Source organism: Puma concolor, chromosome B4 (genome assembly GCF_028749965.1).
Source record: "Puma concolor isolate L17-30 chromosome B4, mPumCon1.1.hap2, whole genome shotgun sequence".
Classification (NCBI taxonomy): Eukaryota; Metazoa; Chordata; class Mammalia; order Carnivora; family Felidae; genus Puma; species Puma concolor.
In genome coordinates this window covers 65,264,436-65,281,352 of record NC_141673.1, presented here as the reverse complement: position 1 = coordinate 65,281,352, position 16,917 = coordinate 65,264,436, and the positions used below count along the sequence as shown (strand labels likewise).

Genomic DNA, 16,917 nt, shown 5'->3' with positions numbered 1-16,917 from the left:
GCTGGTGAGCGGTGGAGTCAGGGGACACGGCGGGCCGTCTGACCTTGTGCCCTGAACTCCACCATTGCATCGTACTCCTTATGTCTGATGAACCAAATTTCTCTTTTTCTTTCTGTCAGAGCGTCATGATGCATTATATGTGGTGGGAGCTCTGGACGAAACGCTGGAGCTGAGAGGATTACGATACCACCCGATCGATATTGAGACCTCAGTGTCCCGGATCCACAGGAGCATTGCCGAATGGTAAATTCCCCTGCACGGAATAGGTTCCCCACCTCAGCGGTAGCGTCCATTAAATTGATCTAAGTAGTCAGCCTTTTGTACCCAATAGCACCAACAGACGTAGAACTCCTAAAGGAGTAAGAAAATAAATGGACCGATTCTTTCCTGTCTTGGTGTGCCATCTGCTGTGGCAGAGGAGGCCGTGGAGACACTGAGACAGGCTCCATAGAACCATCGTGGGGTTGAGTCCTTTCTACGGATGGACTCTTACCTTTGGAAGCGATCGAACTGGTCATCTGCCTCTAGAAAGTGGGTGTCATAAGGTGGAAAGAACCATGACTGGAAGTTCAAAAGACCCAGCTTGAAGGCCCAGCTCTCCCACCAGGCAGCTTTTCTCATGTAAAATACTTTCTCTGCTGTTGCCTAATTATGGTGAAGATCAAATGAGAATGTGCCTCACAAATTGTCAAATGATAAGCAGATGAAAAGCATCATTATTATTTCATCCAACTTCCTTCTCAGTGTAGGAATTTCCCCCACATTCTCCCTGATAAAGGACCATCCCGCCTCATACTGACTAGAAATTCCTTAAAATTAAAACTCTTTAGTTTTTACCTGGCTTTCATTCTGGATTCTTGATAATACAGAATCTTTACAGTTTCTTTTCCAGGTTTTTTAGTTTTTTCTTAGTGTTTATTTTTGAGAGAGAGAGAGGCAGAGCATGAGAGCATGAGCGGGAGAGGGGCAGAGAGAGAGAGAGAGGGAGACACAGAATCCCAAGCAGGCTCCAAGCTCTGAGCTGTCAGCACAGAGCCCGATGTGGGGCTCAAACCCACACAGCGAGATCATAACGTGAGCCAAAGTCAGACACTTAACAGACAGCCACCCAGGCGCCCTTTTCCACATTTTTAATGTAGTATGTCCTTCCTTGGTTGTTTTTTGTTTTTTGTTTTTTACCTATGCTAAATTGCCACAGTTCTTTTCATGGTTGCTCATACTTTCTAGATGTTTCTTTGTCAGTATTTTCATTCACTTTGCTCAGAGTCTGTCCCCAGACCTGAACAATGCCCGTGAGTTATAAGAATAATACAGAGAAGTGAGGTGCCATGATTAACCTCTAATGAAACCAAAGGCTGTGTACCTTTTTTTAATGATGGAATCTGTTTTTTAAAGCCATTTAACACTGCATATCACAAGCCTAACCCAGTAGTCCCACTCAATGTAAGGCAACTTTCTACCTTATGGCACTTTTATGGCATGATGGAAGAGACACCTGTATGGGGCACTTTAAGCTCAGATAAGGACAGGTCCACTCCCTTCCTGTTGGCCCTAAGAATATTATCTTAGTCAAAACTCTTCTGTTGTAAATAGCAGAAACTCTGCAAAAAGAAAACAAAAAGACAAAAACTTAAGCAAAAGAGAGAGTTAATGGAAAGAATACCTAGCTACCTCAGAGGTTCCTCAAAGTCTCTCTGGGTCTCAAGAAAGGTAGAAACAAAGGAAGGGAAGGCCATCAGGAATCACTGTCCTCTCACTTTCTAGAGCCATGTGGGCATCCACGTCATTCTTTCTCTCCCCCCTGAAGAGCCGTTCCCTATGCTTCTTTGGACACCTGGCTACCGCAGACCTTTCACATGTGGCCAGTTCACGTGACCAGCTGACCAACTTCCAATCTCATTTCCAAACCCCCAAGAGATTGTGGATGGCTCAGCTGATCTACTGTGATCACAGGGGCAAGGCCATATATTACAGACATGGCTGCCAGCCTTCTGGTTGGATCCAAGAGAGAAGGCAATCCTCAGGGAAACGGGGACAGGTTTTGGGCAGGTACTATAAAAGATGACTGGTAAATGGACTGACAGGTTAACTGAATGTCGTTGGAATTTCAGTGCCGTGTTCACGTGGACCAACTTGCTCGTGGTGGTCGTAGAACTGTGTGGCTCTGAACAGGAAGCCCTAGATCTGGTTCCTTTAGTGACAAATGTGGTCCTGGAAGAGCATTACCTCATCGTTGGCGTCGTGGTTGTGGTGGACCCAGGTGTTATCCCCATCAACTCCAGAGGAGAGAAGCAGAGGATGCACCTCCGGGACAGCTTCCTGGCTGACCAGTTAGACCCCATCTACGTGGCTTATAACATGTAACCCGCCTTGTGGGGCTTGCAGGGGGCCGTCCTGAAAAACCACAAGGACCAAAGACCGGCGACTAGGAGCAAGCTTTCAAATGATATGAAATAAGCTGAGATGGTTACATTATACCCTTCATCTCATCCTGTGGGATTCCGCAGTCACAGGACACACAGGCAAGGGCAAGTTGTGTGGTAGCAAATGAGAAAAAGGTTAACAGCCCATTAGTCATGAGCTTTGACATAGCGTGAGCAGCACGTTACTAAAGCAATTACATGCATGTTGCATTTTTTTCATCTGTTGTAAATACTTGTATTTTTATCTAATGCTGTTTTAGAATTTTGTAAGGGAGTTTAATGAATTCACACGAAGGGGGTAGTCGGAGTTCCACAGCTCCCCGCTCTGTACTGTATTCTGATGTTTTACCGTAGCTGGACGTTCTGCGGGTTTTGTTAACATGGATACTCAGCTTACTTTCCGCTGACCCATAAGCAAATCAGATATAACCCACTGAATATGAGAGTTACTCTATATATATACTTCTTGACAGGAAAACATTTTGACTAGTGTTTTAAACATGTAAATAAGAAGACACACACAATTCAGCTAAAAAACTGACACATTGGCTTGTATAGTCCTAACAACTAAAGTAGAAACATTTCTCCTTGGAGAGCATCTCAATGTTCTCTTAATGCAGTGTAATTGAATAGGTAACTAAAAAGTGCAAATCGATCACAGGTTTTGCTGCACATTGTACTATGTCTCTGTTGGCTGATGTGTTTTATGAACTAAAGCTGCCTCTGTTTGTTTTCAAAGCTTGCATTCCCAGAATCGGCTTAAGCTTTTAAGAACTCAACCTGTTCCTACAAGCTGAAAATCTCAGTTTAAAAATCAAAATGTTAATGAAAAGGCTAAGCTTCATTAGATCCCACCCTATGCTAAGGAACCACAATAACTCACTGTGGCCCCCAGTGTTGAAACCGTGTTTCAAATTTCGAGTGACGATGTAAGAATTTAGGATTTCCTCTTTTTCCAGGCCCATTGTCAACTGCGTCTACAGTTTATACATATAGCTTCTCTTTTCTGAAAACTGAAAAGCGTCCTCTGTTCTTCCAGTTCATGAGGGCAGGGATTTTAGGAACAAGAATGACAGGCTGGGAAGGCACTGGGATCGACAGTCGCGTGAAACCGCAAAGGCGACATAACTCCGTATCTCAAAACTGACTGGTTCGGGTTGCCAAGATGGCTAGGCTTACTCTGAAATAGGGGAAGTCTGATGTGTGCAAGAAACTCTTTTGAAATAACTGCGGTGCCCAGGCCAAGTGGACTGAGCATGGGACTGAATTTGGCCTCTGGCTCGGTTTCCTTTCTTTGGTCTGATACTTCATGTATTTGAATATAGTTGAATTTTATTATTTTTTTCTTACAGAAATATTTTTAAGAATTTAAAAAAAAAAAAAAAAGAAGCTCCAAGTGAACAGAGTTAACTTGTTAAATCAGAATGGTTCTCTTTGACCCACTCTGGTCTATTGTGTAAATATTTATTTAGACTATTTTAATAATACATATTATTTACCCCACTGTAACATCATGTAAACTAAATATGTTTTTAAACAATTTTTAAGACTTGTAATTACCCTGAAAATAAGGTTTATAATGCAAAGCCCAGGCCCTTCACCATGGTGGCACTCCCAGGGGCTGCCCTCAGTCTCGTGGCTCAGAGCCACTTTCTTGCCTCCCTTTTACACAAGCCTCTTTTCCTCCCAGTTCCTTCTCCACTGAGGGCAGACCCCAAGGCATGTTCCAGCTCCAGATCTCTTTTTTGACATCTTGGATGAAATTAGTTTACACATGACGGAAGAGGTTCTAAGATGTACCAAAAAAAAAAAAAAAAAAGCACTTACGCTGGGACAAGAAAGCCCAGTGACTAGCTACGGTTCGGTTTGCGGAAAAAAACAGCTCGCTTATTTGGAAAGTAATTTTCACCTAAAGTAGTTTCAGTAACTCACTAAACAAAGCAGGGGATTTCTGAAGATTAAAGAGTTCTATTTCCATAATCCACAAGTTCTAAGAGAAAAATAGGCAGAGTATTATCCTTTGGGTTGCTGTGAAAATTGTCACTATACAACTGTGGGTGTCTGCTAGAATTATAACGGGAGCCACATCTGTCATTTTAAATGTTCTAGTAATCACGTTTTAAAAAGTAAAAGAAACCAGCGAAATTGATTTTAATATATTTTTTTAACCCGGTACATCAAAAATAGTATAATCTCCATGTGGAATCAGTATGAAAAGTGAGATATTTTATTTTCTTTGTTTCCTATTAAGTCTTTGAAATCCAGTGTGTATTAAGCACATTTCAATTCGGACTACCCATACTTCCAGTTTTCGGTAGCCACCTGCGGCCAGTGGCTACGATATTGGACAGAAGTGATCTGTACTCATTCTTTCAAATAAGATACTCCATTCCTCTCAGAGTATGGTCAACTCCCAGTTACTTAGGATCTGATTATCTGGATTTGTAGTTCCTCAGACCTCTGCTTTATCTCTAGTTTTTGCTCTCTGCCTTGTGGCTGCTTTATTGATCTTTTGCCTATCCCTCAAAGCCAGAATATGCTAGTGGAAGAAAGAAAGCTGAGCTGTGTCTTTGGGAACTCCATTAGGAACTGTGGTGAAGTGTCCTCTGGAAGGGGAAGAGAGTCCAGTCATCAGCCTAGAGGTGTTTGTGGGGTCATCTGCAGATTTAATGCCTGGTCTGTTACAGACTTGAATAAGAAAACTCCCTCTTGAAGACGCAATGCTTGTGCTCTTTCCATGTTAAGTAGAACCTTTGTGGTAGAAGGTCTTAGGACAGACCCAAAAGGCCATTATTGATAGAAACAGCCTAGCCAAAACTCTGGAACACATTCTGTCTGGGTGTTTACGCCTGTGAAAAAGAAGACTAGATTAATAGCAAGGCCCCATTCCAGTTAAGAGAAATCCATTCATCTTAAAGCCTTTGAACCTCTTTCTGCCTCTCAGCAGAAGTAATCGAGGTAGATCAGGAAGGGGCTGCTTCAGGAAAATTCCTAAGCCCAAGGGATTCTTAGAGCTGCACAAATGTCATCTCCTGCATCAGCGAGACCCTGGGAATGACCGGCATGCCAGCGGGCATCAGTGTGAATCCACAGCCTTTATTTACTTCCTGCCTCACAAAGGGCCCCGGGTCCAGACCGCCACAACCACCAAGTCCTTTCCTCCTGAAGTTGTGCTGCCTCGGGCTGTTTAGGGACCATTGCCTGTCTGTTGGTAATCCGAGTGTTTCTCCTGTCTTTAGTCCCTGAGCAGTGCTTGCTTAATGCTTTTGTTGAATCAACAAAGGGCCTGAGGCCTTAGGTTTTTTGTTAAGGTCTCTGCCCCAGGCATGGTGCTCAATATCTTGGCCAAATAAATTACTTTCCTTGAATACGCAGCAATCTTTTAGACTAAAGCAATGAGGAGTTATCACCTCACCCTCAAACTCCAACATGACCTATGCCTTAGTGTTGTTGTTTTCGTTGTCTGCTCTGATGTAAAAGCAAGAGTATTTGGAGCAAGAAGCTGCACTACTCCAGATACACAATAGGCCTTTTCTTTATCATTCATAATAACATTTCCGGTTTAGGTATATGTAGATGGGCCATGTTATTTGTCCACAGGAAGAGAGTGTAAAGATATGAGAATAATTTTTTAGTCCTAAATGATGTTTTGTTTACTTTCTGTCAAGGTATTTACCATTGTCAAATTCAAACTATAGTACTGTGTAATTATGTATAAAGTTTTTTTATTTATTTGAAATTAGACTAGATATACATTTTTAAATTTAACATCTGGCTGGACAGTGTTCTATTAACTCATTGAATGTGTTTCCTTTGTCTTGTGTTAATAAATATTGATGCCTGATTGTGTTTAATGCTTCACACATTGGGAGGATGGATAAATTGGAGTTGATACGTCTTAAATTTAACTTCAGGTAGCAAAACCTACAGAGAGCTGGAGTGGTCTAAGGAAAATGAACACAGAGATCCAAAGTTACTGCAAATCACTGCTGTTACCGGAAGACAGATCAAGGAACAAAAGAGAGTCATTTTGAGAACTAAGAAGCCTTTTTCAGGAAAAATTAAAGTTTAGTTTTCCTCCTACCTATGTGGCATTTGGTTAGTTTTAAACTATGGATCATAAATTGTATTTTTTTTTTTCCTCATGTGTGACTGGGCTGGATTTCAGCCTTTACTAAAGCAGTAAGTCATTTGCTCTTCATTTCTTGGTTTCAAGAAACTTGATAGGAGCCCATCAAATTGTGCATGTTCTCCAACACTAAAACTGGTCCTTGAACGATTATCCAAGCTGTTTAGGCAGCTGGGAACATTCTTTCACCTAACATACATTTATTGAATGCCTACCCATTAGGCCCAAGGCACTGCAATAAGAACCGAAGTTAGAGAAAATTAAGTCCCTGCTTTGGAGGGGATACAGGAAAACAGTACAATATATTAAGGGTTATGAGTAGAGGTGGACAGTGGGAACAGGTAGGACAGGCACCCAACCCAATGATGAGGGAGAATAATGAGGAATATACATGCTGACGGAGGTAACCCCTGAACTGAGTTTTGAAGGATGAGACAGCCAGATAAAGACAACAAAGCAGAAAGGCAGAGTTGCATTCTCTGGGAGCTACAATTCGTTATTAGGATGGAGGGTTTGAAGGGGGAAAAGTTACAGATCGTTATCCATGGGGGCTTGATCCAAGGCTAGATCACCAAGGGCCTTGGGTATCATGCTAGGAACTTTGGACTTTTATCCAGGGAGTTAAAGAGCGCCAGTGAGGGATTGATAGCAAGGGGATAACATGCTCAGATTTGCAACCTAGAAAATTATGCTGGTGGGTGGTCATGTAGAAAATGGATTCATGTGGGGCGCCTGGGTGGCTCGGTTAAGCGGCCGACTTCGGCTCAGGTCATGATCTTGCAGTCCGTGAGTTCGAGCCCCGCGTCGGGCTCTGTGCTGACAGCTCAGGGCCTGGAGCCTGTTTCAGATTCTGTGTCTCCCTCTCTCTGACCCTCCCCCGTTCATGCTCTGTCTCTCTCTGTCTCAAAAATAAAATAAACGTTAAAAAAAAAAAATTAAAAAAAGAAGAAAATGGATTCATGTGCGTAGGGAAAGCCAGGTAAGACCCAAGGCGGGGAGACCAGTCAGGAGGCCTTTGCGGGAACTGCGGTGATCGAGCCAGAGGACTTCAACGAAGGCGGTGACGGGACGGAGACAAGAGGCAACACATGCAAACTTGGGAGAAGAAGGTAAGATTTCAACTGCTGGGCATTTCAGGTAAGGAAGGAGGAATCCAAAACAACAACTGGGTTTCCGACTTGGGGAGTCAGGTAGATGTGGGGCCATTTACCAAGGTAGGGAACAAAAGGGAAGGAATAGATGTCTGGAAAAAGACGGTGTTCCATTTTGGTCATATTCGTTTGAGGGTGCTGTGGCACATGCAAGCGGAGAGGTCCAACAGGCAGCTGAACGTGAGGTCTCTGCCTCAGGAGAGCTGTGACCATGAACTAGATACTTGGAGGACATCCGTTTAAAAGTGGTAGTTGAAGCCGGGGAAGTGGATGGTATTGCCAAGAAAGATCATGTGGAGGGAGAAAAGGGTCGGTAATGGAGCTATGGGAAACAACAACTACGAAGACGGGCGGAGGAAGAAGGGAGAGCCAATCTCTGGAGAGACAGCAAAACCAAGAAAGAACATGGGCAAAGAAGTCGTAGGGAAGAGTTTTAAAGAGGGAGTGGTCAGCAATGTCAAAAGCTACAACGAAGCTGAGTAAAACGTGAATTGACTAGCATGTGCTCTATCTGGCAACGGAGCAGTCACCGGTGACCTTGGTCTTCGCAGTTTCACTTGCCTCCGTGGGGGGCAGAAGCCAGAAAACTGGTTCAGGAGAGGAGGGAAGTGTGACTGAATGAAGGCTACTCTTCCCAGAAGTTTCTGCCCACAAGAAGGAAAGAGGGAACAGTAGTTCAAAGAGGTGTGTAGGAATCACGGGAGGCTGTTTGAAAAAAGATGGAGGAGAGGCCCCTGGGTGGCTTAGTCGATTGAGCGTCCGACTTCAGCTCAGGTCACGATCTCCTGGTCCGTGAGTTCGAGCCCCGCATCAGGCTCTGGGCTGATGGCTCACAGCCTGGAGCCTGCTTCCGATTCTGTGTCTCCCTCTCTCTCTGCCCCTCCCCCGTTCATGCTCTGTCTCAAAAATAAATAAATGTTTAAAAAAAAAAATTTTTTTTTAAAGATGGAGGAAATAAAATATTCCTGCATCAGGGGAAAAGAGTCAGTAGAAAGGAAAAAGTTCCAAATACTGCAATGAGGGATAAGACAAAGCAAGGCCATTGAGGAAGCAGGAGGGGCAGGGATTCAGAGTATGAGTAGAAGGATTAGCCTTTGAGGGGGGGAAGCATTTCCCACCCCCCTACAAGGGTAGAGGCAAGATTCTGATAGTAGGAAGTTGATAGAGGTCTAATGACCTCATTCGCTTCTCTGAATCTCCGTTCTCAACCTATGAAGGTGAACACTCCTTTCTGAGATCATTTCTATGAATAAGTATGACACAGCTGACAACACAACATGGAATCTGCAAATAATGGGAATTCCTAAGAAGCAGATCTAAGGGAAATTTATATTAACTCCATTTATTAAGAAACAAACACTAAGTTGTATTCAACTAAACAAAGGAAAAGACCCTCTAAGATAGAAGGAAATAAGGAGGAAAACAAATTAATAAATAGAAAACAAGGGAAATAGGGTTCAAGAATTTGATTTCTTAAAAATAGCCTAATAAAATGTCAATATTTGCACACACACAACTAGTAGGAAACAAAAAATATAACTTCAACTCTGGTGGTTTTTTTTTTATCTTAAGGGATTATAATAATTTTGCCGTAAACTTGAATTTTAAATGAAATGGATCATTTTCGGGGGGCTCAGAGACAGTGCTTGAAATGGTGGGTGCGCCAACATATCCCATGGTTCCACCGCTGGGTTTGATCGCCACGTTACCATTTTTTCACCCGAGGGCTGGCTCTACCAAGTAGAATATGCTTTTAAGGCTATTAACCAGGGTGGCCTTACATCAGTAAGGCTGAGCCATCAGCCCAGAGCCGGACGCGGGGCTCGAACTCACGGACCGCGAGATCGTGACCTGGCTGAAGTCGGACACTTAACCGACTGCGCCACCCAGGCGCCCCTACTGTGGGTTTAAAGCCACTGCAGCAGGAGTTAAACAAACTGAATCAACCAGCTTCCTTGAAAAAAAAGTTAACAAGAAATTTGGACATTTGAACAGACAGTGGAAACTACAATTACACACCTGTCTACTGGTCTATCAATTGATTGCAAACCTTCAGAAATAGAAGTTGGAGTGGTGACAGTTGAAAATCCTAAATTCAGGATTCTTACAGAAGCAGAGATTGATACCTTGTTGCTCTAGCAGAGAGAGACTAAACATTGTATGTAGTTTACCAAATCCATGACGCTGCTTGCCTGTGTGTTTGGTAACAACAGACCAACATTATGGAGGCCCCTGGATTGAAAAAGGAAACTCTCCCACTCCTCCTGCCACTGAAGTGGTTAGGACTCTGTATGAATAAAAAAAAAAAAAAAAAAAAAAAAAAAAAAAAAAAAAAAAAAAAATAGTGCTTTTGGAAAAAAAAAGAAATGGATACTTTTCTATAAACTATAGAAAATTCATTCAAGAATAAGAGAATCTGAATTTTAACTAATTCACAAGGCAGAGGATCCCTGTTTCACTTAGAAAAAGCCATCCCAACTCCTCTTGATACCAAAACCAGACTAAGGCAGTTTTCAAATAAATCAGTCTCACCCATGAAAAGATGAAAATTATAAATAAAATCTGTTTCGGTCGCTGTGTAATACCCCACTCCAATTTAGTGGCCTAAAACAGTCATACCTATATACTCTATGCATCAGGAACTGGGCAAAGTATAGCAGGAATGACATCTCAACTCCAAAATGTCTGGGCTTGGCTGCAAAAGCTCCAATGTCTGGAGGTGATTGGAACAGCCTGGGGCTGGAATCATCCAAGCATCTTTACTCACATCTGAAGCCCAGGCTCTGATAACGAAGACTAGGCTCAGCTGGACTGTTGCCCAAAGCACTTACTTCAGTGTAGCCTCTCCTCCTAGCTTGGGATTCTCGGAGCAAGCAGCTGGATTCTCAAAGGAGACATCAGGGGCAAGAGCAGGTTAGGCTGTAAACTTCTCATCCACTCTTGGAGGTCATACACCACTTTGGCTGCATTCCACTGCCCAGCCCAGATTCAAGGGAGAGGACTCTACATCTTGAGAGGCAAAGTCACACTGCAAAAAAAGCACGTGGGTTAGGAGAGACTTCGGTGGACGCATGTGAAGACAATTGCATTGGAAAAACAATATTCCACCCCAGCAAGCGAAACCCAGTAGTGGGTAAGAAATAACAGATGGGTTTTAAAGAGGGTCAGAACAGGGATAGTTCAATATTAGAAAAATCCTATTTATAGAAGAAATCTTAGCAACAGCTTAAAGGTGAAAACTCTATGACCATCTCTCTCAATAGATTGAGGGAAAACACGATAAACGTCAATGTTGACAAATGAAAAAAAAATCCAACAAGCAAGGAATAGGAGACTTCTTGAAGTGATAGAACATCTATCAGAAACCTATAGTTAAAAAGAATACTTACCGATGGCACTTCAGAAGCACTACTATGAAAGGCAAAATTGTGATGAGGATGCTCACTTTCCACTCAGTCGTTGCACTTGAGATTATGGCCACCGTAATTAGGGAGAAAGAAATGAGCTATATGAATGGGATATAAAGGAAAAAAAAAACATTTGGAGATGATACGCTAGTCTATGTAGAAAATATAAGAGGATCTACGCATTTATAAACAGAGGAGTTTTTTGGTTTTGGTTTTTTTTGAGAGAGAGAGAGAGAGAGCATGGACGGGGGAGGGGCAGAGAGAGAGGGAGACACAGAATCGGAAGCAGGCTCCAGGCTCTAAGCCATCAGCCCAGAGCCCGACTCGGGGCTCGAACTCACGGACCACGAGATCATGACCTGAGCTGAAGTCGGATGCTTAACCAACTGAGCCACCCAGGCGCCCCTAAACAAAGAGTTTATAAGATTGCTGAATACACAGTAAACATAAAAATCAATAGCATGAGTCTCCATAATAGTGGAATAATTTAGTCAGAGTAATCCTCCCATAGATGGAATTTTTGAAATTTGAAAAAAACATATACATATATGTATATATATTTTTAAACCTATTTGAAGGCACTGGGAAATGACCACAAGGAGACAGAAATGGGAGAGTAACTACTTCTGAAAGATGAAATGCAATAGGTGACATTTGTGTGTTTGTGATTTTTCTGTCTGAGGACATTGCCATAATTCCAAGGAACTTGACTGATAGCCACTGCCTACTGGCCTAAGGTGTAAAAGGATAGAGTTCCATGTTGTCAGGGAAGTCAGAGTAGTTAGGTGGGAAATCTGTGAAGGGAGAGAGCCCCGGAAGGTAGGAGTCCTCAAATCTGCATATAAGATGTGTCAAAATCTTTGGCTGATGACTAAACTAAATTATATAGAGAAAAATCCAGAGTTCCGGGGGGGGGGGGGGTGCGGGGGGAGGAAAACAAAAAAGCAGCTAGAAATGGAAAGAGGCAGGAATTTCGACCGTTGTCCATGACAGACGAAAAAGATTGGAAATTAAGTCCTCTCAAATTAACTGCCTTCTGAAATAAAAATCACTCTGTAAAGCAATATAATTCATTCCAGTAATAAAACTATTAGAAAGGTGAATAAACAGAAAAGGATGCCCTGTACTTAAGAAAATCAGTCAATAGATACCAATCGTAATTAGCAGTCAAAAGGCTTAAATCAGCTATTACATATATATTGAGACTTAAGGGAAACGTAGGGTCACCTGGCAGGCTCAGTGGGTAGCACGTGCAACTCTTGACCTCGGGGTTGCAAGTTTGAGCCCCAGGCTGGGTGTAGAGATTACTTAAAAATAAAATCTTGAGGAAAAAAAAAAAAAGGAAAATGTATACACAATGAATGGGTAAGGAATTCCTACATAAGGAATCTAGCAGAGAAACAGAAACTAAAAAAAAAAAAAAAACAAAAAGAAAAGAAAAGAAAAAAAAGACATACAGACTGGATAGGAAGAATTAAAGCTATCTCTAGTCACAAATGAAATGACTTGTGCATTAAAAAATCCTACACACGTACAAATTGTAAAATGAGTTCAGCAAGGTTGCAGAATTTGAGATCAATAAAAAAATACCTATTTAATCTCCATTTACTAGTAATGAACATTCTAAAAAAGAAATTTAAAAATCAATTCTAGGGGCTCAGTCAGTTAAGTGTTGGCATCTTGGTTTTGGCCCAGGACATGACCTCCCAGTTTTGTCAGTTCAAGCCCCGCATCAGGCTCTGTGCTGACGGCTCAGAGCCTGGAGCCTGCTTCAGATTCTGTGTCTCCCTCTCTCTCTGCCCCTCCCCTGCTCACACTGTCTCTGCCTCTCTCAAACTAAATAAACTTTAAATACATACATACATACCAATTCTATTTGGGGCACCCAGTTGGCTCAGTTGGTTAAGCATCGGACTCTTGGTTTTGTCTCAGGTCATGATCTAGCCGTTTTGTGAGTTCAAGCCCCCTGTCGGACTCTGTGCTAACAGCTCAGGGCCTGGAGCCTGCTTGGGATTCTCCGTCTTTCCCCCTGTCTCTGCCCCTCCCCTGCTCACACTGTCTCTTTCTCAAACTAAATAAATAAACCATAAATAAATAAATAAATAAATAGATACAAATCAATTCTATTTGGGGTGCCCAGGTGGCTCAGTTGGTTAAACATTGGATTCTTGATTTTGGCTTGGGTCATGATCTTACGGTAAGTGAGTTTGAGCCCCACGTTGGGCTCTGTGCTAACAGTGTGGAGCCTGCTTGGGATTCTCTGTCTCTCCCTCTCTCTGTGTCCCTCCCCCACTCGTGCTGTGTCTCTCAAAGTAAGTAAATCAACTGTAAAAAAAAAAAAACTTTAAAACCAATTCTATTTGGTCTATTCTATAACATCAAAAGGAATAAAATACATCATAACTTAATGAAAGTACCAACTTGCATACTGAAAACTACAAAATCATTGAAAGAAACTAGAGAAGATCTAAAATGGAAAGTCATCCCCATGTTCATGGATTGGAAAATTTTAAATTGTTAGGATGGCAATTCTCCGCAGATTGATCTAGAGATTCAACACAATCTCTATCCAAACCCCAGATGCCTATTTTGCAGAAGGGGATACGCTGATCCTAAAATTCATATGGAAGTGCAAGGGATTCAGAAAAGTCAAAACAATTTTGAAAAAGAGCAAAGTTGGAGTACTCACACTTCCATATCTCAAAACCTACTACGAAGCTAGGGTACCGGCCAAAGGATAGACCTATCAGTCAATGGAATCGAACCATAAGTCCAGAAACGGAGAAGCCTCTGGACCTAACCCAGCCAAATAATAAATCAATAATGGTATTAATGTTGCATCTCAGGGGGGAGTGAGGAGATGAGTGCCACCTGTAAGTGTGTCAGGATTCAGAGGTAATGGTCCCTGGTCTGGTGTATACCAGTCTGGTTCTACAGATTCCTGGAGGACGGCAGTTTACCAGGGCAAGCTTAACCAAACAGTAGCCTCAGCTGTAGCCGTTGTACCCAGTCTGATACCTTTGCTAGATCAGATTAATACGGTCTCAGGTACACAGTATGTAGCCATTGACTGACAAATATGTCCTTTTCTATTCCAGTCCAGTCTCCTCACTAGGAAAAAAATTGTAACTATGCGTGAAGATGGATGCTAACTATTGTGACTTATTGTGGTGATTGTTTTGCAATACATACATATCAAATCATGATGTTGTACATCTGAAACTAATATAATTTTATATGGCAATTATATCTCGGTGTTTTAAAAGTTAAAAAAAAACTTTTTAACGTTTGTTCATTATTGAAAGATAAGAGAGAGACAGAGCATGAGCAGGGGAGGGGCAGAGAGAGAGGGAGACACAGAATGGGAAGCAGGCTCCAGGCTCCGAGCTGTCAACACAGAGCCCAACACGGGGCTCGAACTCACAAACCGTGAGATCATGAGCTGAGCTGAAGTCGGACGCCCAACCGACTGAGCCACCCAGGCGCCCCTTGGTGTTTTAAAAGTTTTTAGAAAGGGGAATCAGAAGGAGTTCACAATCATGTAGAAGGGATAAGAATATACATGTATAGTTTTATCCCAGGGTTATGTTACATGACATTACTCTGAAACAGATGGAACAAGATGTAATTAGTACACTGAAGGTCTTGGTAAACTGCAGGAGATCCCGAGGATGGGAAATTAAACTATGAAGAGTCAGAGGTCTAGAAATCAGGGGCACGCTGACGTATCTCCTGACATAGAAACAAATTACTGAGGCACCTGGCTGGCTCAGTCAATAGAGCACGCACTTCTTGATCTCAGGGGCATGAGTTCAAGTCCCATGTTGGGCATAGCTTACTTAAAACAACAACAACAGCAGCAGCAGCAGCAGCAGCAGCAGCAGCAGCAAATGAATGGATCTTACGTGCCCTTTCTCAAAGAAGGAAACACGGTCCTGGCTAGGCCTCTTCAGGTGGTGGAGACATGCATGCCATCCCTGGTAATATTGCTGTGCACAATATATCAGGTGACAGCTTTAAGTATATAGCTTTGGAGCTGATGATACGGCAGACCAATGGTGGTGAAGGGGACAGTCGTGGAAAAAGAAATGGTGCGTAGTTGATGGCGAGATCCAGTGGAAACCCTGGAGCAAGAACACGCCAGTTGTAGTGGAGTGTGCTACTGGGCCATGATAAGAGATGGAAAACTTGCCCAGGGGACACCAGGTGACCACGCGTCTGGAACTGTCCATCACTGACTGGATTCTGTCAGACACAGCAAGTCATAAAGTCAGATGGGCCCAGCACCAATCCATCATAAGAAGGAAATGTCACACGTGACATCAAGCCTAAGCAGGATCAGAGGACACAAGCCATCTGCAGGAGCAGGCGCCCCAGAAACCCACGTTTCACACTACAGTTGCACCTACCTATGGCTGTAATGGAGCCTGGAGGGAAGAGTACAAATTGGATCTATGGGTGGGTGATGGCCATTCTGTTGCAAGGGAAATGTATCTAATGGGCAGATTTTAAAATGATCACCCATTCTGTGTACTATGTAAGAATATAAATGGACTCATGGGCAGTGGCAAATGGCCTGGCCAGTCAGTCAGTGTCTCGAAAGGAAAAAGACTGGAAGACTGGATTCAATAAGGTCTGGGGTAGAGGTCTCTGCATCACATGTCAACGCCCACTAAAAAGCATCCACCGTGGGCAAGACACTGAACGTCCAAATAAACACGTGACCTGGCCAGTTGATGTCAGCCAGCCACTGAGCATGTCAGAATCGGCACAATGGGCATATGTATGGAGTAGCCACAGTGGCAGAGGTGGAGACTATATTGGGGCCCAGTGGTATGGACTCCCACTTACCAAAGCCTATTTAGCTACTGCTGTCTCTGAATCTTCAACTAAACATTGACACGAACCAATACTGAAATAATAGGACACTATTTCTTCAGGAGTTGATAACACTAGGCTTCTTCCATCCTAGAAGGGCCAGGGATTTGTTCTCAAGTGAACACATTTTTCTGAGGGGGGGTTAAGATATGACTCATAGCACCACTCGGTGTCACTACCAAGGGGCTTACAAAGGCTCATGACGCAGGCTGCTGTGACCGACATAAAGAAGGTTCCTCCAATAAGCTGAACTTCAGTTCCAAGCTGACTTGCTGCAACTGGTTAGTAATAATCTTGAAGGTGAATAGTTTGCTTATACAATCCAACTACACAACAATAACCAATTCTTAGCCGTTATAAGCTTTTACTAGTGGCACCAGCTAGGAGGCCATCACAATACATAATGCAAGATGTAATGACAGCGTGGACTAAGGTGATGGTGTGCAGAGGGGACGAAGTCACAAGGAAATTATTTCTCTTGCACCCAGGTGTATTAGATAGGACTCTAGAAAGAACAGCAACCAAAGTAAACTAGCTTAAATAGAAAAGTGCTATTCATTTCAAGGACAAAGGACGGCTTGTGGAACCTAAGGGCTGTGGCAGGCAGCTGTATCTCAGGCAAGTTCTAGAACTGGGGCCTAGAAAGCCACTGGTTCGCTCTCCTAGCTCTGCATTGTTCACAGATGGAAGAGGCTCATTACAGAGCTCCCAAGCGTTAGGTCCATTTACCTAGAGAAAGATGAATTTTTGGCCAAAGACAAATTCCACAGGGGAGACTCTGATGGCCAGCTTGGGCCAGGTGCCCATTATTGGTAAGATAGATTTGACTGTGAGAAGTTTCCATAAAAAGTAAGAGGGATAGTTGTCCACCACTCTCGGGGCTCATAGACTAGTTCTAGATGTTCAGTTCAAGCACAGTTAACATGAAA

The 16,917-nt window shown here is 42.9% G+C and overlaps 1 protein-coding gene and 1 long non-coding RNA gene across 6 annotated transcripts in view; one reads left to right on the top strand and one right to left on the bottom strand.

Annotated features, from left to right (window-relative positions):
- The window catches only part of DIP2B (DIP2 acetate--CoA ligase B (putative)), a 226,647-nt gene extending 220,380 nt beyond the window's left edge, over nucleotides 1-6,267 (top strand). For all 5 annotated transcript variants that reach the window (XM_086713406.1, XM_025930846.2, XM_086713405.1 and 2 more), the window contains 2 exons: nucleotides 120-243; nucleotides 2,112-6,267. In XM_086713406.1, coding sequence (XP_086569532.1) covers nucleotides 120-243; nucleotides 2,112-2,364 — 377 coding nt within the window. In that variant the 3' untranslated portion in view covers nucleotides 2,365-6,267. The remainder of the gene's footprint in view (nucleotides 1-119; nucleotides 244-2,111) is intronic.
- Nucleotides 4,629-11,324, bottom strand: LOC147579178 (uncharacterized). The gene is made up of 3 exons (XR_015253632.1): nucleotides 11,093-11,324; nucleotides 10,535-10,731; nucleotides 4,629-5,272 (listed from the first exon to the last, which is right to left on the bottom strand). It is a non-coding gene; the product is annotated as an uncharacterized LOC147579178 (long non-coding RNA).
- Nucleotides 11,325-16,917: the final 5,593 nt, after the last annotated feature.